Source organism: Protomyctophum bolini (genome assembly GCF_963924005.1).
Source record: "Protomyctophum bolini genome assembly, chromosome: 3".
Taxonomy (NCBI): Eukaryota; Metazoa; Chordata; class Actinopteri; order Myctophiformes; family Myctophidae; genus Protomyctophum; species Protomyctophum bolini.
This window is the reverse complement of record NC_137864.1, coordinates 24,130,670-24,158,199: the sequence shown is the minus strand read 5'-3', so window position 1 is coordinate 24,158,199 and position 27,530 is coordinate 24,130,670. Positions and strand designations below refer to the sequence as shown.

The following is a 27,530-nucleotide window of genomic DNA, read 5'->3' as shown; positions in this document are numbered from 1 at the left end:
AAAGAGCTATACCAAAGTTTAGTATTTGTATTTGTTTGTATGCCACTATGCCATGACACACACACAGACAGAATATGCATATCTTTTCTATAATCTTCTTTTTATTTTAAGAGGGGAGTTGCACCACTCAGTTCACACGGATGTGATTTTTTACTAGTCGACTAGTTGTTTAACTACCTATTATGTAAACATTATATATATATATATATATATATATATATATATATATATATATATATATATATATATATATTACATTTTAATATCTGTACATCTAAAAACTGTACCGGTACATCGGTGACTTTAACTATAATCTAGCTGATCTTGAGTCCTGTCAAATAGTACCAACGAGGTCAACTAGTGGATTTACTAGTCGACTAGTTGCTTAAAGCCCTACCCTAGGGTGTTTCACTCTCGCTAGTGGAGCTTTGCACAAACGCCTCATTCCAACCACATCTCTGTCAAGACAATATAACTAACAGCCATTTCTCAACAGCAATTGACTACAATGGTATTGTCTACAATTTGAACTGTAGAATATCATCTATTTCATATTTGGAGCAAAAAAATAATATTACATATTTGGAGCAAAAAAGTCACATTGTCTCTTCGAAATGGAATAAAAGCCATCTCTGCAAGAGATTGACTAAAGGCTTTCTTTGGTTCTCATTTTTGAGAAACTTGGTGTGGATTGTAACTATCAGATCTCATGGCACAAGAATATGTAAGCAGTATGCCGTTATAGTGTATGCAGGTACGGTATGTATAGTAGGGTGTATGAATGCATGTTTCTGTTACATTATGTCTATAGCATTGTCTCGCTTTAGGGCGAGGACTCACTCTCAGGCTGATTAATTCTCAAGGAGCAAAAATAGCTCTCACAAGTCACTGCAGATCAATTAAAATAGACAGGCGTACACAGACACTCACACTCACACACAGCCTCTGAGACAGTGCTAGAGCTACAGTAGATAAAGTTTCACTTAACAGCCTTTGTTACTCCGACTGTGTGGCTTCGCACGCAGTTAGGGTTAGTAATGAGGCGAGTCGGACCAACGTGATGTTGGAATAATGCGCCGTCGGAACAACAGGCTCTCGGGCTGGGCACAGTTTGTCAAACATCACAGGATTCGGGGCCGCACTCGGGCTGAACCTTTGCAGGCTGGGTCAGGTCGGGCTCAAATTATTAGGCCTGATTTAAGCTCTAGTAGAGGACCTTGATTTTTGCACAACCCTCTGGGCATATTTGATATTATGGAATATTGTGAACATAATCTCTCTCTCTCTCTCCCTCCCTATATGCAGGTTTAATGTTTGTTAATAGTTCAATTGTTTGTTTTAAACACACACTCACTTCCCAGCTGGCAGCAGGGAAAGACAGCAAATGCTACTTGAGGCATAAGGCATAATCCTATGCATTCAGTGTTCTCCTGTCTATTTGGTTAGAGGCAGATTGTATCATGTGCCCCACATGTAAGGCAGACTACTGTAGTATAGAGGACTGAAGTCTGACGTAATTTACACATCCTTCATAGACAGCGCCTACGTTCTTCTCATCATGAGGATCAATGCGCGCGCCTCCCATAAGGATCCACTCATTCGTGGTTTCTTTGTTGCTTCTTTTCTCCGAAAAATACTCCAAAGTTGTTGTTTTAGTCCAAACCGCCCGACCTTCAGATGTAAATGGTGATTTCTGATCGCATCGCGCCAGCCATGTTACCGCTTGTTGTGAAACCTAACGCATGTCGGCTGCTGCTCGAAAAAGTTTTTGCCCCTCCTCTTGTTGTATTGGGCTGTGTGGGCGGAAATGGGATGTCCTATATAGGGGATATAGCTGGCTGCCTGCGGTCATTTTAAATGAACAGCAGTGGCTCTGAAAGTGTTTGTGTTACAAAAATAAGCAAATGATCCCAGATCCCCGGCGGTTTTACTCTTATGGATATGAAGAATCGACTGACTGTGAGAAATTGTGAATGTTACTGCTGTTGAATTAGTACGTTTTTGCAAGAAACAGACTGTATCATATTGACTATCGTAAACGATACAGAGCCACAATATGTATATGAGACGATTTTAAGAAATCCAATGTTCTCCATAGAGAAAATTCTTCCGAAAACCATGAGTGAGTCACGTCAGTACTTCTGGGCTCTATTTCACTTTTTGGAGAGACAATTAAAACAAGTCTGTGTTGGAAAGCCAGATACATGTTGCAATTTATTCTCCAGGAAGTGCCACGTGATCATCATGCAACTGATGTTGGATCAGTATGGGGGAAATTGGGATTCTAGACGCAACAGAAATGGGCTGAGTTGTCATCGTGCTTGGTGATGTTGCCCTATTGTAATCACATTATCCGATAGGTCTTTTCTTTTTTTTTTCCAGTTTGTGCACAGACAATTGTGCTCATTGTGAGTCCCTAGAATATGGCAGGTGTTGCTGGTGATGCTTGCCATTGTTGGTACGCAGCCATTTTGTGAAACATTTTGAAGTCACTGTCTTCTACACTGTTTTGGTTCATTTGCATCTAGATTAACTGTCTCCTCGGCTGTGGAATTTTCTGCCACAGCAACCATGTTTGGCTTCCGCTTTTCATCTATGTTTGACATATTGAGATCAACAAGGTTGCTCATTTCTGGCTGTTCAGCATATGGTGGCACTTTAGGCGAGACATGGCAGATTTTTCAATTCTGAGATTTTATGCTATTTTGCTTCCTATAATGTTTTTTCTTTTAAACTAAAGCAAAATAAACTGAAATAAATTCAAAATACAGATTTAGATGTTTATTTTAGCCAATGACCGAGTGAAAATCCACCCTCTCTATTGAGATATTTTGTCTCAAAATAGTGGCCTCAAATAAAAGGTTTTTGAATTTTACAATACAAATCTTTAAAGGCTGTTTTCTCAAAATAAATTTTCCTCATACCTCCACATCAGTTGCACTCGCATACACCAAACCTTCCAGTCTTATTCATAACTATATTCTGCAGGAATGTACAGAAGGGTTTGTTGATATATCATTCATAGCCTGATTTACATCACATTTTATTCCTAAAAACATGGTTAAAATGGTGGTTTTTTAATGCCTGTTAACACTATTTTCTGATTTGTGGAGTGATAATTATTAGAGATATCTAAAACTAAATGTCAACAAAATGAAAATTATTTTGAACCTGACTTTATCCGATCTTCAGATCTTCAGATTTATTGTCCCGAAATGTATGCAAATTAGCACATATAATGCCTAATTTGCATATTTAAACATAACATTTCAGAAAAGTTGTAATCCAAAAAATCTTAGTCTTAATGTAAGTAATCAACTGGAGAAGTTTCATTGTGATAGCTATTGGTTAACTTTTTTCTCCTATTCACCTGTAGTGTCTCACCTTTAGTCTGCCGTACACGCACTGGGTTTTTTGAAAAAGGCTGTGGTAGTTAGACGCTTGCATGTTAATGCTTTGAGTGGCGTGAACTAAAGGCAGAAGATACTTTGATGTCAGTACTTTGAGTGGAGTGAAGGCAGAACAAGGGCCCCATCTTTCATTCATGTATAGCACTTCACATCCAATTAATGTATTGAGGGTCTAAACACTCGCATACAAATCATTTAGCCAATAAGAGCATGTCAGGCATACTGAACATAGACAGCTGAGTTAATCCTGTAGGATTTATATATATTTTTTACCATATGTAGGAATGTGACATTTTAAAGACCAAGACCACGTTTGATTCAGCGAGTGTTGTAACTAAAATGGAGGAAAGAATAGAGTCCGCAACACCGGCTCCACTGGTTTGTTAAGATTCTTAGAATCTTAATAAACCAGTGGAGCCGAGTATCCTTAAGAGTGTTGCAGACTCTATTTTTTTCCCTCCTGTATTATCGTTTTTACAACACCTGGGCTTGGATGGATAGATGGATGGATGTGCATTGTGCACTACCACTTTTGTACCTAAAAACTTGAGCACATTTGATGACGCGTCACAAACTGAATATGGAATCATGGCATTGTTTTTTATCTTAACAGTAAAGCACCACTGCACACAACTTCGAAAAACGTGGGCATAAAATGTGTCGCCATTTGTGCTTGACAAGATGGCAGATATTTAGAGTGGCTGTGGGAAGACGGCGAGTGGTTGAACTGACATGCAACCCAACCCACACACCACCTCATGAGCACTTTGCTGTGTTGCTGTTCACAGAGCATACAGTGGACTTGTCAGTAAGAATCATGCAGCACTTTGAGTAGAACTTTTGAGATCAAACATTTTTGTCGTTGATGCTCAATATATACATTTAATCTGCATTGTACAATATGCAGCTGATGAACAGTTACTGTACGTTATTACGATTAATAAGCTGGTTTGAAAACAAGCCATCTGCCGAACAGACTAAAGCAGCCAAAGCGAGTCCGCTCGGCTAGTATTGCCAGCGTCAAGTGAAGAGGTAATGTAGGTTGTTTAAATGCATCTAGCAATTAAATTAATTCTTGCGTTTTGCACGGTTACAGATCGTAGTAGTGGCCATTCAGCCAGAGTGCAGTTAGAGTTAATCTTGCTGGTGGGGGGGAAACAACCACAATGCAGTAATGGAAAGAATGGGTTTGGGATGGGGTGTGCAGATTTGAATGAGCCTGCCCTCAAGTCTCATTCAGGAGTCAGTTGGAGTCAGTTGGACAGGGGTCTTACTCATTCAGGAGTAACTTGGAGTCAGTTGGACAGGGGTCTTACTCATTCAGGACAAGGACCCCTTGGCTGAGGGAGTGACGTAGCAGGGATTGATAAGAGGTTGAACTCTGAAAATCCCCGACTTCCATTCCCCGGTGGGTGAAATCTTCCATTACTACCTCACGCAAATAGGTCTCTTTAGAAGCGTTTATATTCTAAACGAGAAGTCAGAAATTAGGACGGAACAGCGCCATTCTGATCAAAACCACGGACAGCGCCGTAGATCCAGACCAAATAAGGATGATTATTGGTCCGTAAAACCAGGAAGTAAATGGCTGCGTGCGTGGGAAAACGGCTCAGGGACGGACAAGCAACGCGTTGCCTAGCAACTGCCGCTGTCAAATGGATTTTAGCGATTGTGTTTTATATCATTAAAAAGGACCTAAACACACACTTCCTTGGCACCCCACGGTTTTATTTGAGAGGACGCGTTGACACGTCTTTAGCATCCTATGTGTTTAAGTGCCTACAAATGATGCTGCAGATGTAATGCCTTAATGGTTGATCACTATCATCAATGTTGTAAATTGGATGTTTTTTGTTTGCTTACACATTAATGTTTACAATTTAGGCATTTTTATTTATTTTATTATCCGGAGTATTATCCAGAGTAAATTCCTTACTTACAGTAAGCAATTTGTATTACAAGTTGGGGGAGGGACTAGAAAGTCCCTCCCCCTAAAGTAACAGTGAGGACACCTGGATCCCTGGTAAAGATCTATGAGGTAGCATTTGGACAAAACACATGGACAGCTGGTGTGCGAATGTGTTGGTAGCGTTACATCTGAATGAAGCTGCAGCATTATTTCCAGGCCTTGTGACTGTCAATGTTGTCTCACAGGATTGCCGTCCAACCACGGCTCCAATCTACTGTTGAATTTTATTGTAGGCTACTGCCAGTTATTTCTATTGAAAGGTTAGCCTCTCCCCACTCTCCATTGTGTTTCTGATCACATCCCTGGCACACATCCTTTACCATCTGTGCCCATCCTATTAGTTTGCCCTCCATCTGTTCCCATCCTATCAGTTTGCCCTCCAGCTCTCCTCCATATTTCTCCCATTATATTTACCTCTCCTCTCCACCAGGGGGTTTCAAACCTTTTCATGTCACAGACCCCCACAATTGGTCTACTTACCAGCCCATAAAGCCCCATTGTGAACACGGACACTTTGAGTACCCTAAAGTGTTATGTTAAAAAGGTTGAGTATGGGTCCCCAGCATTTAGAAACTGCTAACTTGGGAAATATTGGGAAATATCCATAATTGGCATAATAAGCAGGGGTACCATTAACAACCTATATAAGGCAAAAAGAAAATCCCAAGATGTGTACAAACTTCCTGGGCACTGCATGGGATAGATCCTAGGACGTCTGTGGACGTCTTGGGCACAAATTATGTTAAAACAGTTTCCCCGCCAAAATACGTAGCCTGCGTTATTTGTCAGGAAGCGACGCTGCCAAAATGCATAGCCTACATTTATCAGAATCATGAAAAACCCCTAGTTTGACACGTTGAATGCTACTTGAAGCATAAAGACATTTTGAAAATGTTGCCCCTACAGTACGTTGTTAATGGTACTCCAGTTTATTATGCTAATTATGAAAAATTACATCTGCAAGTTGTCAGTTTCTAAATGCTGGGGACCCGTACTCTACATTTCTAACAAAACTTTAGGCTACTCATAATGTCCGTGTTCACATTCGGGAAAGTGGACTAAAAACGTATCTTTTTTACCAAAGCATTTTTATAGCCTTGCCCTTATGTTCCCGTTCTACTAGATGTTTTTAATGGTGTGATGTTGTTCTGTTTTTATTCATTTGCTGTAGCACTTTGAGATTCTTACAAATGTAAAGTGCGTTATAAATGATTTGATTAGCACCATTTCAAATGATTCTGTCTTGGGCCAAAAACCGCACCAATGCAACTCCTTGCAACTGCCATTAAGGATAATGGTTCCATGCAACAACTCTCAACTGTTTGGTTGCAAGGAGTTTCATGGCGAATCATTGGTACTGTTTGGGCCTTAAGGAGTGTGATCTGAAAATGACGGGTAACATTTGTCTTTTTGTAATTTCAAGTAAAACTCATTATGGTGTGGATCCCCTGAAACCCCCAGCTCCCAGGGACCCCTGGGGATCCCACCTTGAAAAAACACTGTTCTAATACTCCTTTGTGCAGAGACTTCAAACGTTGTTGCACTAAGCAAGGAACGGCTCAGGAATATTCGTTTTGTTTTGTTTTCCAGGAAGTTCTGGGAGCACTTCATCTCCATCTGCCACGGCAACTCCAGCCTGCACGGCATCACCTTTGAGCAGATTAAGGCCCAGCTGGAAGCCCTGGAACTGAAGAAGACCTACGTCCTCAACCCGCTGGCCCCAGAGTTCATCCCCCGCGCCCTCCGACCGATGCTGGCGGCCCACCCTGCCCACATGGCCGCGGCCTCTGCCGCGGCGGCGTCTCCCCTCCACCTCCACCACCACGCCCCGCACCACCATCACCATCAGCCCCATCCACAGCATCCACAGGCCGCCTCCAGCAAGCAGGGGCCTCAGCAACAGCAGCAACAGTCACCCCCCAAGGTAGTGTGTGTGTGTGTGTGTGTGTGTGTGTGTGTGTTTGTGTGTCACACATAACATGGAGAGACTAAAGGGAGGGAAGGAGAGGTGATGTTGACGGCGGTGGGTTTGGTTTGGAATAGATTGTTTGTAGGTAGTAACGTCAGCATGGGTTAATCATCATGGGCAATCACTTCCGGGTTGGGCGGATGTGGCTCTTCTTTGCTTATTTCGCGCATTTGTCCTCACACTGGCCTCACAATCCCGCCTATGGTAACAGGAGGGAATGTGTTAAGCTCCTTTATTACAAAAAAGACCCTGATGGGAATGTATTTCTCCTGCTGCTTGTGGGTGTATGTTTTGCTGGGGTTGAAGACATGTGTATGTGTGTTTCCTGCCTGCCCTGTGGTAAAGGTTAACTAAATCACCACGGCTGCCAACCTGCTGCCATCACCCACTGGGCTTAATGAGGCACAGCTCCGCACCATCCAGCTTAGTACACACACACACACACACACACACACGTGAGTCATACACACACACTCAGCTGCTGTTATACAGTGTATTTTGCAATCATACGTTTCTCGCAAGGCCATTAACGTACGTGTTGCATGTGCCTTGTGCAAAGGTCAGTAAACAGGCGCATCGAGGCACACCAGTAACATAGTGCAAACTCCTTGATCAGTGTTCACCAACTAATCACCAATGCAAAATTCGATTCACTTGAACTTCCTGAAAAGTAATGGAAATCCGAGTCAATGAGAAAAAGACGAACGAAGCGAATCAGGCTAGATTCCAGGCTAAGGACCCCCTTAGCCATTACTCCATGTCAGCCCATCTTGAGATAAGCTATAATGTGATCTAAGATTGAATAGCAAATCAAACAGCCCATTGAGTACACATTTTCAGAAATAACCAGACCCTCCCTTAGAGCCAAACCCGCAATATTGCAGTTATAATTTGTACCTGTAGGATGCCAAACCCGCGATATCTCGGGTTATGAGCTTTATATCAATATCAACCGGCTAAAGCTAAAAACAAACCTCTAGTCCTCTCCAGGCAAAAGGACCCCCAGCTCAAGGACGAGTGCGCACGAATGCCATAGAGACCCATTCAAAGCAGAATCTTACTTGCCTTTTCTCTCTGCAAAATGCTCCAAAGTCCTTGTTTTTGTTCAATCCATCCGATGTGAATTGTGAACATATAACAGTTTCTGGCGAAAGCTAAACATCGTCACCAGCTGCTCACACTAGCTGCAGCGCCTCCTCTGCTGTCTGAGGCTGTGAGACCCGGATGTTACATGGGGAGAAATAAAGTGATTTTAGTGGCAGCCTGTGATATACAGAATGAACACTAGATTGCAATCTTAAGTGTTAAAATAAATAGAAACGCTCACGATCTTAATTTATGCATCCACAAAATCACCCATCACTTTCCGGACACTTATTTAGTTATTTCTCTCCACTATGGTATCGTTTTATGACAGTGACGGGTATCAAAGTCCAAAAATTGTAACTGGTGATTCTATCGGTAGCCTTCATCGCAGTGTCTCTGTGTTGATTCACTGCCACAGAGTCACATCCAGCCACTTCAGTGACAGATGGCGCAACAAACATACCATAAAGCTGCATTTTTGTTTTGCTACCGACTGTGTCAAGAGCACACAGACCCCAGTGCTTTTTTAATCATCCGTGCAATTGGTTTGGGCAGCCTCATTGCACAATTCACAGCAAAGTAAAATCCTGCGGGTCTTAAACTCAAATCAACCTGTGCTTTCAAAGCACTTGGGTTTCTGCCAGCTGCAGCTGTCACAAACTGTCACAAACCCTCTCGACTGTAGCTGAAAAGTAGACATGTAACGGCTAAACAATGGGCCCCACTAGGCGTTCGTCCAGGTATGTCTGTCATCGGTGGTTGTTCAGGGTGCAGACGTGCCACCCAGGCGGCCCATGTCACACCTCAAAATGACTGCCAACACAGGAAAGGACAGGAAACTCATTTCAAATTCCAACATCTGGTGATTTTGTTTTTATTTCTGTGTGAGACAACTTATCAAGTCTGATGTTGATGTCTTACCATATTTCTTATCAATTACCATATTTCTTATTACCCCATTATGAAACAAGATTTCTGCAGAAAGTGAGCATCTAATGTATTCTTGTTGTCAGTGTGTTGATAAGCAGCCTAAAGACATTGTACACACAATCCAGACAACACCAATAATAATGCAATAATTCCCCCCCCTAAACCTGGGAGTGCAAGCTCTGCCTACTGCAAATTCTCAAATGTATTTTGTTCACAGACGATACATGAGTGATTACAATACCCTGCATGTCCCCCTGCCACACATGCATACGGGCATGCATTCTTTACACTCCCCCCACCCCTCCACCTTCCAGTGCTCTACTGGACAGAAAGGCTGCATGCTACAGCTTACAGCCCTGTAAAATGTCTAAAGTAGATTGTTGTGTAAGTACTTCTGTAATAATCAATAATACAGCACACGGGAAGAGACTCAACCCAAACTCTCAGTTTATCGGGAGAGCTCCTGTGTGTCTTTTCATGTAACAGTCAACAGCTGCTGTACCGTCTGAAAATAATGGGCACTCGCTCATCATATGTCGCGTGTGCTCGTGTGAAAGCACATTTGCACGTTCTGTGCGTTTCAGTTCTGTGTATGTGTGTTGTTTACACACACTGCCCCTAGGAGAAGCAGATTGTATCCGACAGTGGGGGAGACTAGAGAGAATTCAGATGTTCCAAGCCTGGCTTTATTTTACCTTCAGCAGCTCATCTATAACTGAGTAGAGACAGTCCCTCTGTGGATGTATCTTTCGGCTCGGTTCAGAAGTGCGCTCTTGAATGAGTTTACTCAGTACAGAGGACCTGGGCCACGCTGCTGGTACAAGTCATGTAGCTTTGAGATCTGCCTCAACAGCTCTCGTACAGGGGACTGCCCATAAGACATCCCGTTAGTCAGACCTGAGTGGCCGGTTAAGACTCGCCCGTGCTGCAGGTTAAAAATCACCCATGGCTCCCGACATGCGTGGCGGGTTACAACTAACTGTGCTGTGGGTTATTCACCGGTCAGTTCCTGTGAGGTTAGGTTAGGGATATTGTTAGTCATGGGTAATTCATCCTATATTATTAGACTAATTGTGTTTCAAAGGTTCTATAAAAGACAATGACATGGCTTCTCTAGCTTAAATTGTGTAGATCTAGAGAGGCCATAGATCTGTGCTTCTCTTTCACATCTCTGAGTGTAATAAAGGATGCATAAGGGTCCATTTGGTTCCACACACCGAGTTGCAAAGTCGTAAAGGCTCGTACAAAATAACCATTAAAGCTGCTATAAGCAATAATATGTTAAAATTAATGACTTTTTTATTTATTTATTTTGGTATTCAGACAGCCAGCAATGGGTAGAACACTCCACACTCTCTGTGACACATCTAGGGGCCGCAATCTGCATTCAAAGATTTTCCTAGAAACTTTGTCATTGGTCGATTTTCCTGTCTGCTTCCTGATTGGTTAGTCATTGCGACCGGGTTTTTTTTCGACCAATGACAAAGCTTCTAGGAAAATCTTTGAATGTAGATGTGTCACAGAGACTACATTTTATTTGGGAGCGTTCTACCCATTGCTGGCTGACTGAATACCAAAGAAAATAAAAAGTTTAACATTTTAATGACCTTTGTTTATATTTATTTTTTGGTATCTTTTGGTATTCACTATTATACAAATTTTGTATAATAGTGCATCATTGTTACTGTATATGTTACGACCACTGTTGTCCTTATATTTGTGGTGTCATCTCTGCCATCCACTTCAGAACCATTTTAAAACTATATAGTTGGTGTGAGGAAGGCCCATTTATCCTTTTCTCCCCCTATTTCTTCAATGACTTCATCCTCACAAAGCAACCTTCTCTGTGTTCTGTCTTCCAGGGGAAACATGCAAACCACACAGAGCACTTTCCACCTGAAGGATTTGGTAAGTGTTACTACTGAACTTTACGCATGGCCATCTAAGCAGACACAACCAACCTTTTGAGGCGGCTAACAACAATGCTTCTGATATTCAATCTTGAATTTCATTCAAGTTAAAGGGAAATAGCACCACAGAAGTGGCCGCGTGTTATATTTTTGTTTAGCAAAATTCGTTTTATGATTTAAACAAGATTTACCCACACATGGCCATCGGAGGGGAGATCAGACTGGGAATTGAGAGCATAGTATGACGACAAACGTCCTGTCCCCTCACGTCGTCAAGCGTGTCACTCCACACCTAAACATGTCTCATATGATGGCAAGACTTTTCCGACACGCTTCACAACCCTCAGAGGTCAGAGCCCCCTGCACAGACACACACATTATCTCCACTGCTTGTGGAGTGGCCCAGATGGAACTGTGAAGACCGAGGGCTGTCTGAGGAATTAAGCCCTACACAGCAACAGCCAGAATTAAGAAGACCTTTACAGGTCAATACTTGCACTTGAAGTGTTAAATTGGCACGATGCATTTCACCATGTGAAGCAAGCACTATGATGTGAACAAACTACTGCAATAACTGTGATGATGCACTGAATTGGAAAGAAGAGATGATTTACACACCAGTGCGCTCAGCTAGAGCTTGCCACATTTTTTTAACTTTAGACTGATCAACGGAGACCTTTTGTTTAATATGACCGATAGTGTATCTAAATCTTGGATCAAGGTTGGTAGCACTGTTTTCTGGGTTTGTTCCTATAATGAACACGTATTTATGCTGGTGTTAAAATCTCCTCGCTACGGTTTGTAACCTTATTCTTTTCTTAACGGACTACTTTATAGCTCCACCATGAGGGCAATTTAAAAAAATGTTCCAGCGGTGCCTGAGATTTGCTTCTCACGGACGGACAGGGGAGGAAACAGAATCACCAGCCTGTGGCTGTCCGGCCTGGCGGAGATGCTACTGCATTCTAGCTGAGTCCCTTTCTCTTGCTTTTTATTTGCAGTCCAACCAAACCCAGCAGTGCTGATGGGGAATCCCATCCGGGCTTTCACACCACCGCTTGGGAGCACGACGGCCGCCATGGGCAAGTCACCCAGCCCTGTTCAGAGGATAGATCCTCACACGGGTGCCAGCATCCTCTATGTACCAGCCGTCTATGGAGGCAATATGGTGATGTCTATGCCCCTACCTGTAAGTCAATTACAGAGCAACGTGTCCATGCCCCTACCAGTAAGTCAATTACAGAGGTGTGTGTGTCGCGATGATATGCATTTTTTATTTATAATATACTGTGTATGTATACACTCTACTAATGCTTTCAATTCAATCATTATATTTTAGCTATTGCTTCCTGTCAATTGGTGTAACTCTCCCATTTCTATTTTAATGCAGCTGTCAATTCTAAGGAAAATTCATGCATATTCCAAGATCATTCATCTTTTAATGCTAGATGCTTGCTCCAGCTGTGTGCTAAAATTGAGTTGGTTGAGTAATTTGAACTCTCTGTGCCTGTAAGAGTCATTTTTGATTGTCAGACTTCAAATAACATTGTATTCAGTAACTTAAATATATATCTCAAAGATGACTCAATGTGCCTCAGAGACGATTCAATGTCAATCCAATGATTTAGCATTTCATTATGATCTGATTCTGAAAAGGAGTGCTTTATAATGACAAAGCTAAAATAGAAATAGTGTATACTCAATTCTTATGTTATTTCTTCCCGACAGTTACCATGGCCAGGATATCAGAACCGCTTTGCAATGGATCATATCATGAACCACCAGGCAGCCATGGCGTACAACTTTAACCTGCTGCGGGCCCAGAACAGAGGCTCTCCCATCCCTCACAGTGGGGTGGCCCACCCCTCTACTCTAGGAATGGGTCAACCAAGCCCGGACAAGGAGCTCCACCCAGATCCTGTCAGAAATGGTGCGTCTATCAATTACCTTGACGAATGTCATATCTAAGTAAAAAACACATTCAAATGCTCCTCCTGCCAAGAAAGTGAGGATATATGGATATATTTCCCGGGAGTCTGACATGACCAATGGAGAAAACGTTTCTCTCACATTGATTGAACCAGTCGGTCGCTCAAGTCAAACAACACGATGGTTAACCGGACTACTGCGTAACCCGCGTTCCCCACTATTTTATCAAATATTCTACGCTGCTTAGATTGTTTTATTACCTTTGCAGCATACGCCGAAGTATTATCTCTTTTGATCTGTGAAAAAACGCTAGTAAACACTCCCAGCATTTGTTATTGAGCCGACAAAAAAGCAACTTCCTTGATCCGGGTCACAGACAAAGAGCAAAGCGAGCCAAGATTGTCCCTACCCTACCCCCTCATTCACTTGCATTGGGCTCAATTTCCCAGAAGCCCTAGCAGCCCAGAGCATGGGTTGATTTCCGGTTTCGTCATAAAGTGACGGCCTCGTCACCAGGTCCGCGACAAAGCCGCAGTTTCTTTTTAATTATAAAAATACGGCGAATTAAACACATAAAACAAATAGCGGGTTTAGCGTATTAAGCAGAGTTGATCGTTTGATTAAACAATTTAAAGCCCTCAAAGTGTTAAAATGAAATATTTTAAATATTTGTTAACTAGCTTTGATGTTTTGTTGTGCGTAAATAATGCGGACCGAATTATTTGTTGTTATACTTATAATGTATGTGGCTCTAATTCCCTGCCAGGTAAATTAGATGGGTGTTCAAAGTCGGAGCAGAGTCGTCTGCAGACGCCAGAGAGGAAACCCCCCGACATGAAGGACAAACAGGTCAGTTGTCATATACTGTAGGCTGAAAACAGACCACATACTGGATGTATTCAGTAACTATGATTGAAGTGTACAATTAGTGGATTACTTAATGATAGAGATGTATTAATTTAATTAGTAATGATTTATTAATAATTGTGTTTTAATTCCAGGGAGATATAGACACAGGCCAAAGTCGAGGTCTGGACTCTCAAACAGATGGACTGGGAGGGTTTCCTAACTCACTACTCCATAGAAAAGACCCCGCAGCAGGCCAAAGACCCCTGAACTACCAGCTGGCACCCCCTAACCCAGCGTTTGCCCCACACCCAGCTGGGGGGAGAGCCTTCCCCCCGCAGTACCCAGTCTCGAGGCTTCCCTACAGGGTCGGCCAGCCCCAGCACCCAGGGATGGCTCAACAAAATCAGCAGCAGCAGCTCAGCCCTGCCTATGCCGGTGGCAGTCACAACCCTTCTTTCTTCGGTGGGCACATCCCTCCCCACAGAGGGTGTCCGTCTCCTACGTTGGATGGGCCCGAGTCTGGCGGGGCAGAGGAGATGGCTAGCTCCATGCGAGGCGGCCCAATGGGCCACCAGGGGGGCCACCACCCAGGACTGTCGCAGCCCAGCAGGGTCAACAGCTTTGGGGATGAGGGACAGGATGGAAGCGTTGGAGATGGGATGGGTGAGTAGAGGACAGAGCTTAAGATTTCGGGCCAAGTTTGTCAAACATTTCACAGGCTTTGGGTCGGGCTCGAGATGATTTATAGGCTACATTTATAATAGCAGCGCAGCCTAGGACACTATGACCCAGGAGCAACTCAAGAGCAGCTGCCGTCAGTGTGCAGCGAGCGAAGCAGACACACACACAAACAAACAAACACAAACATACACACACAGCCTCTGAGACAGTGCTAGAGCTACAGTAGATAAAGTTTGTTACTCCGACTATGTGGCTTCGGCCGCTTCGCGCACAGTTAGGGTTAGTAATGAGGCGAGTCGGACCAACATGATGCGCCGTCGGAACAACAGGCTCTCAGGCTTCGGGCTGAACCTTTGTCAGGCTGGGTCAAGTCGGGCTCAAATTATTAGGCCTGATTTAAGCTCTAGTAGAGGACCTTGACTAATTTTATGATTGTGACCAATTGAGGAGAACTTCTCTACTGCGGGGCCTGCGTGGGCTTACATTAAAATGATTTCATGTAATTCGTTTTCCTAAAGAAAACATAAATTGGACCGCAATAGAAAAGAGGGGGACAATGACGGCAGTTAGCCAGATTTCCCACCAACAATGTCATGACTGCGCAGTGTTTGACTTGGGCCAGCTGAACTACCAGGAACACATCAGAACTGTCTCGTTCTCCTCCCAGACATCCAGGGTTCCCTAGCTCTGGAGGCTCTGAGCCAGCAGCAGCAGCAAGCCGCCAGGCTGGGCCAGTGGGGCGACACGGCGGCAGCGCCTTTCCTCCAGGGCAGCATGGCCTTCCCTCTACCCCAGCAGCTGGCACACCTCACCCAGCCCGGCCTCGCCCGCTTCCCCCCCCAGCTGCTCCGAGCTGGCAACTGGAGGATGAGCTCCAGTGTGGAGGAGGAGGCCGCGGCCGCAACCACGGCCTCCTCGGGTCTGCCTTTCACCAGGTGGGGTTTAACACTACTAACTAGAAATGTTGCAATTTTGAAAAATTGCAAAGCGTGGTTGCCGCAGTCGCTTATATATGCCCCTCCCATTAATATTGCTAGCCAATTACAATGTCGAACGATACGCACACGATACGCACTATAAAAATTCCGCCGGTCGAGATTTCATCGGAAAGGTCCAGAGATCATGTGTACAGATTTTTGTTATCGGAAAATCTAGCATGACGCAATGATATATATGGGGAAATGCGTCATGACCCAAGGAATCCAGGGAATTTTGCGACCTACGGTTAAAGAGTTGTAAGCCAAAACATAAAGTGGGCTGTTATAGCGCCACCATGAGGCCGACCGATAACATTATAAGTTAATTAATTTGAGTAATTATGAATTTACCCCCCAAGTTTTGTAACTATATCTATTACGGTCTGAGGAAAAAATACTTGAATGTGATTTTTCGCATTTTCCCATTCATGAAATGTATGCACAAATAAATTAATATCAATTAAACTATACAACATTTCTCTTAGCAAGCACACGATTCCCGGTTAATTTGACATATGGCTCAAGTGCGTACAGTCAAAACCGTGGGAGCAGTAGTGCTACAAAGTTTGTCTTACTCAGTACAATACCACTTCAGACTGGTCTGATTTTTATTAGATAATTTGAATATTCCCCAGGGGAGTCATATAGTCTTCAGACAGAAGTGATTCAACACACACGCACACACGTGTGTGTGTGTGTGTGTGTGTGTGTGTGTGTATATATATATATATATATATATATATATATATATATATATACACACACACACACATACACACAACTGCAATTTAGCAGTGTGACTCTCCAATCCCTAAGGTGGTATATTTAGACAAATCTTGTCTAAATATAACAAATTAAATTACAGAAATCAAATAATTAATTATAAGTAAATGTAGTTTTAGGTTTTCCCCCTCAGTTGTATAAAGCTTGTTCAATAAGTATGATAGTTATTATTGATCAGGAGGTAATACTAAAATGGCTGTGGCTTCACTTATTATGTCGTCAATCCAGAGTTTAATCTAGATCAATTACTGTAAGTGCTTGCATGGCTTTTCCCCCATGTATGAATTAATGGACCATTGTAAGCGCTTTGAGTAAGCATGTAGTGCACAGAAAAGTGCTATAAAAATGCAATCCATTATTATTATTTTCGTTTTATATCAATTGTTTCAAAACCAACTATTTGCTAGACACTAAATGTTAACATTTGAAACCCCCCCCCCAGGTACCCAGGCCTCTTGAGGGAGATGCCCCCCCAGGAGCAGCCTGACACCAGGGAGCCGGCCGAGATGCAGCCCCCACCTCAGTCTCGACTTCTGCAGTACCGCCAGGTCCAGGCCCAGGCTCGCTCCCCAGGCGACCCCTCATCACCATCAACCACCGCCTCCAACCACACTGGCCCCTTCCCCTCGGTTCCGTACTCCCATGATGCCGGTCGAGACCACCTCAACGACACCCTGCTTAGCAACCCCGCTCTCCAGCAGCAGCCGCAGCAGCACCACCCTGGGAACCCGCTCTATAATCCCAGTGCCTACCCACACCAGCCACCGGCCCACTCCACTAGCCCTCCTCCCTCCCAGGTCAAGTACCTCCTCCAGGAGGCCCAGTGGTCCCACGGCGGAGCTGCCTCTGTGGCCCCGCTGCAGCAGAACCACATGATGGGGAACCAGGGCCAGGGCTTCCCCTATGGGCTGCCGGTCATGGCTCACCCCAGCAGGCAGGAGCAGGTCCACCTGATGCAGCTCCACCATCAGCACCAGCAGCAACAGCAACAGCAGCAACAACAACAACAGCAGCAGCAGCAACAACAGAGTCAAAGCTCAGGCCAGGAGTCATACCACCCTTTGTCCCCCAGAGCAGCTGCAGCCACTGCCCTGCACAATGTAGATGAGGTAATGGCTCACTGTTCATATTCATATTTAGAGCATTGTCTCCCAAACATTGATTTGATTTGTTTTCCCTGGGACCCAAACTTACAAAAATACCACCTAAGCCTTATTTAGTTGTGGTCACAACGTGTCTCATTCGTGATGCATTGTGAGCTTGTAGATCTGCTTATTTTTTTGTTAACGGTATAAAATGTATGAAATTTAGATTTTATTCTTGCGGTTTTATTTTGGTTGTATTAAACCAAAAAAAAGGGATGTTTAGTTACTCACGTCCCATCAAAATGTGTTAAAAGTTTGGGAATCACTAGTTTAGAGAGTTGCCAAAATATCCCATTTTTAAAAACGAACATTGGTTAGGCCAGTTTGTTTTACTGAATGACTTGTAGCTAGTTTTGATTTCATAGCTCCTGTAGTTCTGTCTTTCCAGTCAAGTGCAAACCCTTTCCACCCACACACACTTTTGATGCTGATGAATGATGTCAGATTTTGGAACCATTGACACCTTTCACTTCACAAACCCTGTGCAAGTATTGAAGGTCGCTTTGCACCTGTCTGACTTGAGAACCAGAGAACTAGAGGAGAGTTCAATAATGCATCTGTTACACAACTACCGTGGATGAATGAATTATTTCTATACCTGCACAGATGTTTTAATGTTTTTCTATGTTTTGTAAATTTGTATGAAGTAGTGATGGACAAAGCGGTTTGTTTCCTTTAGAACGCTAATTTATTGTCATAGTACCGGTCTATGATTGTTTCTTTACCTGTATCTGTCTGTCCTTACCTGTGCAGTATGAACCCCGGGGTCCGGGCCGGCCCCTATATCAGCGTCGCATCTCTTCCAGCTACCCAGACGACTCATCCGCCGCCACCGGCCACACTGTCCTGTCTCAGCAGCCCCAGCCCTGCCCATCGGACCCACAGGAGCACAGCCACCCCCATCCCCATCCCCACGCACAACATCCTCACGCTCACGCACCCTATGGCTACCCCCCGCCAGAGCTCTGGCCCAGCAACGGAGGAGGCCCCGGTCCGTTCCAGAACATTCCATGCAACGGAGCTGGCACACTCGGTCAGCATCGGGACCTCTTAGGTGGGTTTTCAGCACAAGGTGAACAATGTTTTGTGTGAGAATACTACTCTACTGTGATGAGTCGGATAACAGTCAGTACGTGCGAAAACACTGGCCTGCTATGTCATTATGAGGTATTACTCATTATTATTTTGCAAGCTGATGAAGAAGCAAATTACGTTTGATTACTTGCTGACGGCTCTGCCATTTTGTTATTAAAAAACAATATTTTCAATTATGCCAGGTACAACGCATGTATTGAAAAGTTGTTTTTTTAAAGCAAACATCTTTAACTAAAATCTTTGCTTCTGGGGGTGCCTGGCACACATATTTTGAGATGTGAGTTCCACTGCCAAATATATAATTTGGTCCTTGACATGGAAGAAGTTTGAGTTGTTTTTCATTAATCTGAAGACATTTGTAGAATCTGCCTCAGGTCTTAATGAGTTAACTAAATCAGACATTGTTTGATTGTAGTTCTGCCTTTTCTCTTTTCCATGTTTCCACTCTCCCCTGCATCCATCAGCTTCTTCCAAGGCTCTCCGTCAGGCAGAGGAACAGATGAAGGCAGAGGCGGTGGCGGCAGCAGCGACAGCCCAGACACCACACCCCCACTCGCTTAACTCCCTTCAGCATCTCGGACAGTTCCCCCCCCTCATGTCCAATAGCAAGCAGCAGCAACAGCAGCAGGCCCCCACAGAGCCCAGCTCAGGCCCTCAGAGTCTGAGCAAGCCACCCACCATGTCCTACGCCAGCGCCCTCCGCGCGCCCCCCAAACCCCGTGCCGTTCGCCCCGAACAGGTGAAGAAGAATAGCGACCCGCTTTCCCTCTTACAGGAGCTGAGTATAGGAAGTTCAAATGGTAGCAATGGGTACTACTCCTATTTTAAGTGAGTCTCACCCCTCCCCCCTACGATATTATTATCCCAAATAGAAGTAATAAAATGTTGACAAAAATAGCAAAACTTTTACAAAAAGGCATAAAAAAACAGGGAAAAAAAAGAAAATACCAAAAAAAAGATGGTGCAAAGTGCTTTTACAAATTGTTTCTATCTGTAGTTTTTGTTTCCCCACTTTTTTTGTTTTATCTTTTTATTTGTAATAGTCAAATATTTCTTCTGTTTCACATATCTGTGGAAAAAAAATACAAAAAAATAAAAAATAAACATTAAGTATATATAATGAATGCATTACTGGTATATATATACATACTCATTATGTATATATGAATATATACTTATATTATGTACACTTGTATATGTACATAATGCTAAAAAAAAAAGAAAAGAAAAAAACTAAAAAAAAAAAAACTAAAAAAAACTTAAAAAAAACTAAAAAAAAGAATAAAAAAAAATACACAGCATCCGGTTGGCCACTTAACTGCTTGCCTATTTCCCCCTGATGAAGTTGGTTATGTTGGATACATTTGTACTACAGTTTAAGGTATTTCATTTCATGTTGGTTTGTCTTTCTCAGTTTTGAGTGGACTTTATTTCTTGATTTTCATACTACTGTTGTGGTAATGGCAAAAGCTAAGTGGCCAACCGATACAGAAACTATATGGAACATTGTATAGAAGTAGATTTTTTTTCCTTTAATCTGTACATATAAAGAAAATAAATGACTGAATTGTATGCCACAGACATTTACCTAAATTTCCTAGCATTTTCATTAGAATTAATTTTCCTTTCATTCACTCTCCGATTGTTGATCTGTAGACATCCTACGTATGGCAATGACCTGTGACAAGTTTTATCGATTAAACATTACGACGTGATTTCTACTTTGAGTCGACAACAAAATCCTACAGGTGTCGAAACATGACTTAAATTTACCGAATACAAATGTTGTTTGCACGTTGCTCTTTCCTTTCCTTGGCCTGAAAATGACACGGCCGATATCCACGCCACGGTAGCAAGTGATATTCTTCACTTCATTTCCACCATTGAAAAGGGATTTTTCTTTTTTTCTTTTTTTCAAGGAATGGGTGAAACTTTAGCAGGGATCTGTTATTAAGATGGCAGTAGGATATATCTCTGAATTGTGAAGGTAGCACTTCATGGGGGATCTTTTCTTAGTAAAAATGTAAACAAAAATATTCACTGGTGAAGTTGTCTTTACAATATCTGCTGGTGAGGTTTCTTAATTGAACGGTTGGAGGTTTATTAATTGGATTAAATGGATCGGTTGTGTGTGACAGGGACTCCATAGAAAAAAATATTTGAATCAGAGTAGAGAGAGTGTTAACACTGTCAACATGATCGTGCCAATTTTAGGCATGTCGTTCTAAGCAAATTCTTTTAAAATGGCAAATCACAACACGTCCCATCGCAAGCTTTTTTCGCCATGTGGCACCATCGTACGATGAAATATCAAATTGCTAATTCGGTTAAATTAAAACTCTTGGTTTTTAATAGGCTGCCATGTTGCATCATTTCGAGGGATGGCGGAAGTGAAAGGAAGTGTGCTGAGGTCTGAAGTGTGTCATGATGGAGAGTAAAAATTCAGAGGAAGCAAGGTGAAGGTGCCGTTTTGTCTTTGATGGTTTTTTATAGTAGTCAATGTAGTCGGTGATGTCACATGTTCCACAAATGAAATTACACATTCGGTTTGATCTTGAAAGTCCTAACAAGGATTAGGATATATATATATATATATATATATATATATATATATATAATGTATGAGAGAGCACTTGAAAGTAACCCATTTATCTTCTCTATTTGATCAGTTTCTCTGTCTGGTATTCATTGTACAGTTGCAATGTGTGTGAATGGGTGAATGTAATGCATATTGTCAAGCGCTTTTGGAGAAATGCACCATTTATCAAAACAGTCCAATGCCCCAAATTCACATTCTCTCTCTCCATGCCATGTGTTGAATCGAGCTGCATTTCATTTACTAGTATTTCCTAGTACTGGGTAACTATATTGACATTCTGGTTTGCATATCAACCAGACATGCTTGTTGTTGGTAAATTAAATCAACTTTTTATTTTTCTTCAATTATGTAATTTCCTTTATCCATGCATGAACTTCATCTTGATGTTGTACCACCAGAGAAGATCCTTGAGGTTCAGGGATTAGTGCAGAACAGCTCCCTAGATAGAAATCAAGTAATGGAATCGAAATGTACACGTTGAATTTTATTTTACCCCTTAAACCCCAGCATCTGAATTCTGGGAAAACATTCTCACAGAACTTGCAAATCGGATATTTTCAGCGAAGATACTTAATTTAGAGTGAAAACAGAAAAGAGACTAGTATCCCTGAGGGACAACCAGGTCAACCAACTTTGGGGTCCAAGTCGTCTTACAGCTTCCCCCATTTGAGAATTATAGTTTTATTGTCCCAGTTGCGATGATGGTAATCCGAACATCCAGCCATTTCATGCTCACAAGCCAGGCATTTCTAGAAATGCCATCAGAAAGCTAATATTTCATAACTGGTAACTTTACTTACTCTTAGGTGTGTTTTGAACAATCAACAGAATAACAGAAGCTATTGTTTTTTATTTTATTTTTATTTTAAGTTTTCTCATTGTGGAAATATAAAGGTCCAGATTAAAAAGGAGTAATTTTCTTTTCTTTTTCTTTTCCTTTTTCTTTTCTTTTTTGTCTTTTTGACTTCAGTGAACAACACATACTTGTAAATATGCATTTTCTAGGTATTTACAAACAACATTTTGGGAGAACCTCGATTTTGTAGAAGCTGTTCCAAGAAGAGGTATATGCCCTTTTTAATTATGCAAATTCACAAAAGGAAAAAAAAAAAAAAAAAATCTAGACATGGACAACATGGACCCAGTTGGCAGTTGCAACATCTTGTAACTTTTTAGATTCATTTTGTAAGGTGGTTTCTGGCTGATTTGACAAAGAGGAGAATTTATGTTGCAGCTATGTTTGAAATGTCTCATTTTACTGTAGAATACACATTTTAAGATTATGTTGCCGGATTTCTATTTTTTTTTAATCACAGCTTCACTGCAAAAAAATAAAGAAAAAAAGAATTTAAGTTCACTGGTGCTTTGTGGTTCGACAATGGGTTTTTTTTTGTGAAGACTATTTTCATTCTGTGCATGTTAAAACGACCTGGCTGGTTTTTATTCCTGTTTTTATCAAATGGTTTGTATTGATTTGTGGAAAAAAATGGATAACAATAATCATACTTTTGTTCACCCTACAGAGTCAATTTTTTTGATGTGTACAATGACTTGTGATATTATGAACAAAACTTATAATATTTTACTAACCTGTCAATAAATTCTGTAATGTCATGTATTTTCCCCCCTTGCAATTATTTAGCAGGGCTGAAGCTAAGGTTGCTCCCTAAGTGTGTGTAGCATATTTCCTGAGCTTTAAATATCTTTGGCAAAGAGTGGTGTCTCAAACACATTACTTGTTGACTTATCTAAATTGTGCAATAATAAAATCTTCCCAGCTTGTTCAGCTTTTAGAGAACTATCTTTTTGAAAGAACTCCATTTGGCGACTGGCGCGGCACACACGCACGCCATCTTTCTCCAAATGATGGGCTTTGTTTCTTAGTATTTGTTCTTGAGACATCTCATTTGTCAAGACTCTTTATTTCTTGCTATTTTAAGTTAAATGGCACATCCGAAAGGGAGCAACCTTTTGCCCAGTCAGTAGAGAGCACTGTGTTCAGCCTTCTGTAAACTCTGCATCTCTTCTATTTGCTGGTTTGCTCTCCCTCTCTTCTGTTCTCCCCTTCACTGCAGTGAATCAATGGCACACCTGTCATCCTGTCTCCAGTCCCATTGGTTCCTCACTTGTGGGTACAAAATAATGAATTTTATGTTTCACACTTCAATTGGTGGTGGTTATAATAAAGGAAATAGACTGTGTTTCAAAAGTTTCTTTTTTTTCTTTTTTTCTTTTGTTTCTCTATTAAAGTGTTTTTATGGAAATTGCTGTGATTCTGAGTTTTTATTCCTCAACAGGATCTGCATTTGAGCCAATGTGTTCAAGACCACATTATTGACCCCTCTATCACACGGAATGTGTCCAAAAAATAGTTCCATGTGACAGAGGGGTCAAAGTTGAATCGAAAGTTGCGCTAATATTTTAGAAATGGGTCAACCAAACAAATGACGTTAGTTTTGTGAATTCATTTACTTTTAATTTGTGACCCCAGTGCCCCCCACAAAATTACCTGAACTACTTCATATTTCACCAAAACCAGAGCAGAACTCCCACCATTGGACTTGGGCAATCAATGAATACATAGTACAGTTGCAACCACTATATAACATAAGCTCTATTTCATACATCTTATGTTCAAAAATTGTGAACTGTCCCTTTACACCATCCAGATTTGACTGTCTACGTACAGGTAGTTTGAGTGCGTGGAGAATTAGATCATTGATTGAGCCTATCTTGTGTTTTTGTTAGTTTGCTAACATGCAAAACATGTATGGTTTACTCAACTCCAAAGAAATTAACTGGTGCCTGCCTGTTCAAGAAGTTTGAGTCGGTGTAAGTGGACAATAATTCTCATGTCCGACTCCTTCATACACCACAGGGTATGAGGAGGACACCCGTAGAACTTTTTGAGATGTGCGCGCTTCCCTGCGAGGACATTCACCTTCTCAGGCTCGTACCTGGTTCTTGGTTTAACTCCATCCCTAAACCACATGTTTCAATCCTCTCACCATTCTATTTCAAATGAGCTCTATGCATATTGCATACACACCATTTTGGAAAGAACTTGGGCCAGTTGCCCACTTCCCTACTTCCTTCACAGATGTTAAGGGGTTCCAATTGGCCCTGTAAAAAGTCTGTAACTCTGACAGTGCAATTTGTACGTGCATGTACTCAGAGTTATGGGGGTCCTTGAAATGAAAAGGTTTGCGAACCACTATATGGACTAGAGCCTTAATTCATATCATTGGTAATACCTGTGAAGGAAGTAGGGAAGGGGCCCGGATGTACAAAGCGTTATTCTGTGTGCATAGAGTCCTGATATTGCCCAGGTAGTTTTGGGAACCAAATGGCTCTGTCCAAGGAGAGGCAACACCAATAAGTCTTAAATGCATTAGCCCTGAAACATGACTATCATAATCATGACAGTCATGACGCAAATGAAGCCAGTTTTACGCCATCGCTACATTTACACTGAAACCGTGTACATAAACATTCAGATTTAAAATATAAAGTACTCATCACGTGTGCCACGGGTGTTAGGAATTTCCTGGGACAGCGATTAGCATTTCTGCATTCCGCGTTGTTTAATAAAAAGCATTTTTATCCGAGCACCCCGGCTCCTTTTCGGAAAACTCAAAATTTCTAACGCCCATGGCCCACGTGGTGAGTATTTTATCATTTGAAATTGGAATGTTTATGTACACGTTTTCAGTGTAAATGTAGCGATCGTGTTAAACAGGCGGAAGTTAAGCCATGACGCTGGTGAAGTACAAGCGTCATGTGAACCATGGCTAAAATGCATTCTCAGGGGACTGTTGCCAGGGGAGAATAGAACCGTATATTAATGATAATCATTCATTAACTATTCGTTCATAGTTATTCTATTTATAGTGACTCATGGAATAGACAACCGTATAGGAAAGTGAAAACCGGAAATAGTCTGGTGACCACTGGCGAGGAGGGTGACAACCGGAATGTAGACGGCACCCGGGAGCACGGGTTGGCGCCCCAGCCTGTGTCTTCCAGGAGGAGGAAGCCCAACAAACCCTTGGTGAGGCCTTTAGGAGGGCCATTCGAGCTGCAAGCGGAGCCTGCAGCACTACCATTGCCCAGGTGGAGCCTGCAGAACCATTGCGGCTCGAGAATGAAGTGTCTGGTGCTGGGAGTCTGGTGCAACGCACAGGTCCTGGACCTGGTGAGAGCAGAAGTGGACCTGGTGAGACATACAGTAGGAGGGGCCCGGACAGGAGTCAACCCACAGAGCCTATAGTCCTCCACACGCCAGATTGGTCTACCTCCCAGTCCCGGCAGAGTAGTCCCGGAGCGATGGATTGTGTGGCCCTGGTGTGAGGGGTATGATGTTGCGAGACCCAAAACCCCTACCATTTTATTTAATTGTATAATCTAATTATGTGCTGAATTCATTATCACACAGCAGGGATTAACGCTGTTTGGCTACAATGGCCACACATCTTTAACAATACTTTGAAGTAGAGAGCAGAGCAACGTGATGCATGACAGAGCTGGCACACACCCAGAACCACTGACTGACAACTACAGCAGTGATACTCAACCTCAGGCCCGCGGGCCACATCAGGCCCGCGGGACCATTATGACTGGCCCATCAATGAAAATCTAAAAAAAAGAAGAAAAAAAAATCTGGAAAATGAAATAAAAATAAATAAATCTGAATGAAGTTATCTTTAATTACATTATTATAAGTAATACTATTAGAGTTGTACTATTACTCGAACGAAAATAAAAGCTTGGGGGGGGGGAGATGCAATGCAAATGAAAGACATATACTGTGTATCCCTATTCCCTGACATAATTTTATAGCTAAACGGACAGAATTCTATTTTATTTGAATGATGAAACCCAGCTGCCATTAATAGTTGGAAATGGAAATGGAAATTGCGGAAATGGAAATTGCGGAAATTGTAATTGCGGAAATTGCAGAAATGGTGGAAATGGGAATTGCGGAAATTGCGGAAATTGCGGAAATGGTAATTGCGGAAATTGCGGAAATTGCTCTTCACTTATAGCTATCTATTTTCAGGTAGATTGTTTTATTTTACTCAGTCAGCCATATCACTACTCATTTTTTTTCATGAAAAAGGTCATAGCTGGGTAATCTATTTTCAGGCAAATTGTGTTTATTGTATTTTATTTTACTCAGCCATAACAATTTATTTTCTGTTAACCAACTTGCTGGCTGGCAGGCAGGCAGACAGCTACTCATAGACAGGCAGACAGACAGACAGCTACTCATGGAGAATTGGGCAGGCAGTCAGACAGCTACTCATAGACAGGCAGACAGACAGCTACTCATGGAGAATTGGACAGGCAGGCAGACAGCTACTCATGGACAATTGGACAGGCAGGAAGGCAGACAGCTACTCATAGACAGACAGACAGCTACTCATAGACAATTGGGCAGGCAGGCAGACAGCTACTCATAGACAGACAGAAAGCTACTCATGGACAATTGAACAGGCAGGAAGGCAGACAGCTACTCATAGACAGGCAGACAGACAGCTACTCATGGACAATTAGGCAGGCAGGAAGACAGCTACTCATAGACAGGCAGACAGACAGCTACTCATGGACAATTAGGCAGGCAGGCAGACAGCTACTCAGACAGGCAGACAGACAGCTACTCATGGACAATTGGACAGGCAGGCAGGCAGACAGACAGCTACTCATAGACAGGCAGGCAGACAGCTACTCATAGACAGGCAGACAGTAAGACAGCTACTCATTGACAGACAGACAAATAACTACTCATGGACAGACAGACAGACAGGCAGGCAGGCAGGCAGGCAGGCAGGCAGGCAGGCAGGCAGGCAGGCAGGCAGGCAGGCAGGCAAAGAGCTACTCATGTTATGTTATTATGTTATTATAACAGCTACTCATGTTATGTGCAATAATTTGTGCAGTTATGGAAACAGCTCTTTGTGTTTATGCAAGAAAATGTAACACATTTATTTATTTACATATTGTGTGCATGCACATTGTACTTTGATACATTTTGCGAAAATAAAGCAATTGAAAGAGAGAAGTTATCAAGTATCATTAATGTCGTAATTTTATCTACTGGCCCCTGGCCCCTTGCCATTTTTGTAATGTGGCCCACAGGTAAATCTATTTGAGTATCCCTGAACTACAGTATCATAAAACACCTCACCTTGATATTCC

General features: G+C 42.4%; 1 protein-coding gene across 1 annotated transcript in view; it reads left to right on the top strand.

Moving 5' to 3' along the window:
* The window catches only part of helz (helicase with zinc finger), a 75,683-nt gene extending 52,087 nt beyond the window's left edge, over positions 1-23,596 (top strand). The window contains exons 24-33 of the mRNA XM_080755250.1: positions 6,970-7,303; positions 11,227-11,272; positions 12,276-12,502; positions 13,003-13,204; positions 13,970-14,052; positions 14,205-14,715; positions 15,401-15,668; positions 16,936-17,602; positions 18,392-18,692; positions 19,198-23,596. Coding sequence (XP_080611376.1) covers positions 6,970-7,303; positions 11,227-11,272; positions 12,276-12,502; positions 13,003-13,204; positions 13,970-14,052; positions 14,205-14,715; positions 15,401-15,668; positions 16,936-17,602; positions 18,392-18,692; positions 19,198-19,565 — 3,007 coding nt within the window. The 3' untranslated portion in view covers positions 19,566-23,596. The remainder of the gene's footprint in view (positions 1-6,969; positions 7,304-11,226; positions 11,273-12,275; positions 12,503-13,002; positions 13,205-13,969; positions 14,053-14,204; positions 14,716-15,400; positions 15,669-16,935; positions 17,603-18,391; positions 18,693-19,197) is intronic.
* Positions 23,597-27,530: the final 3,934 nt, after the last annotated feature.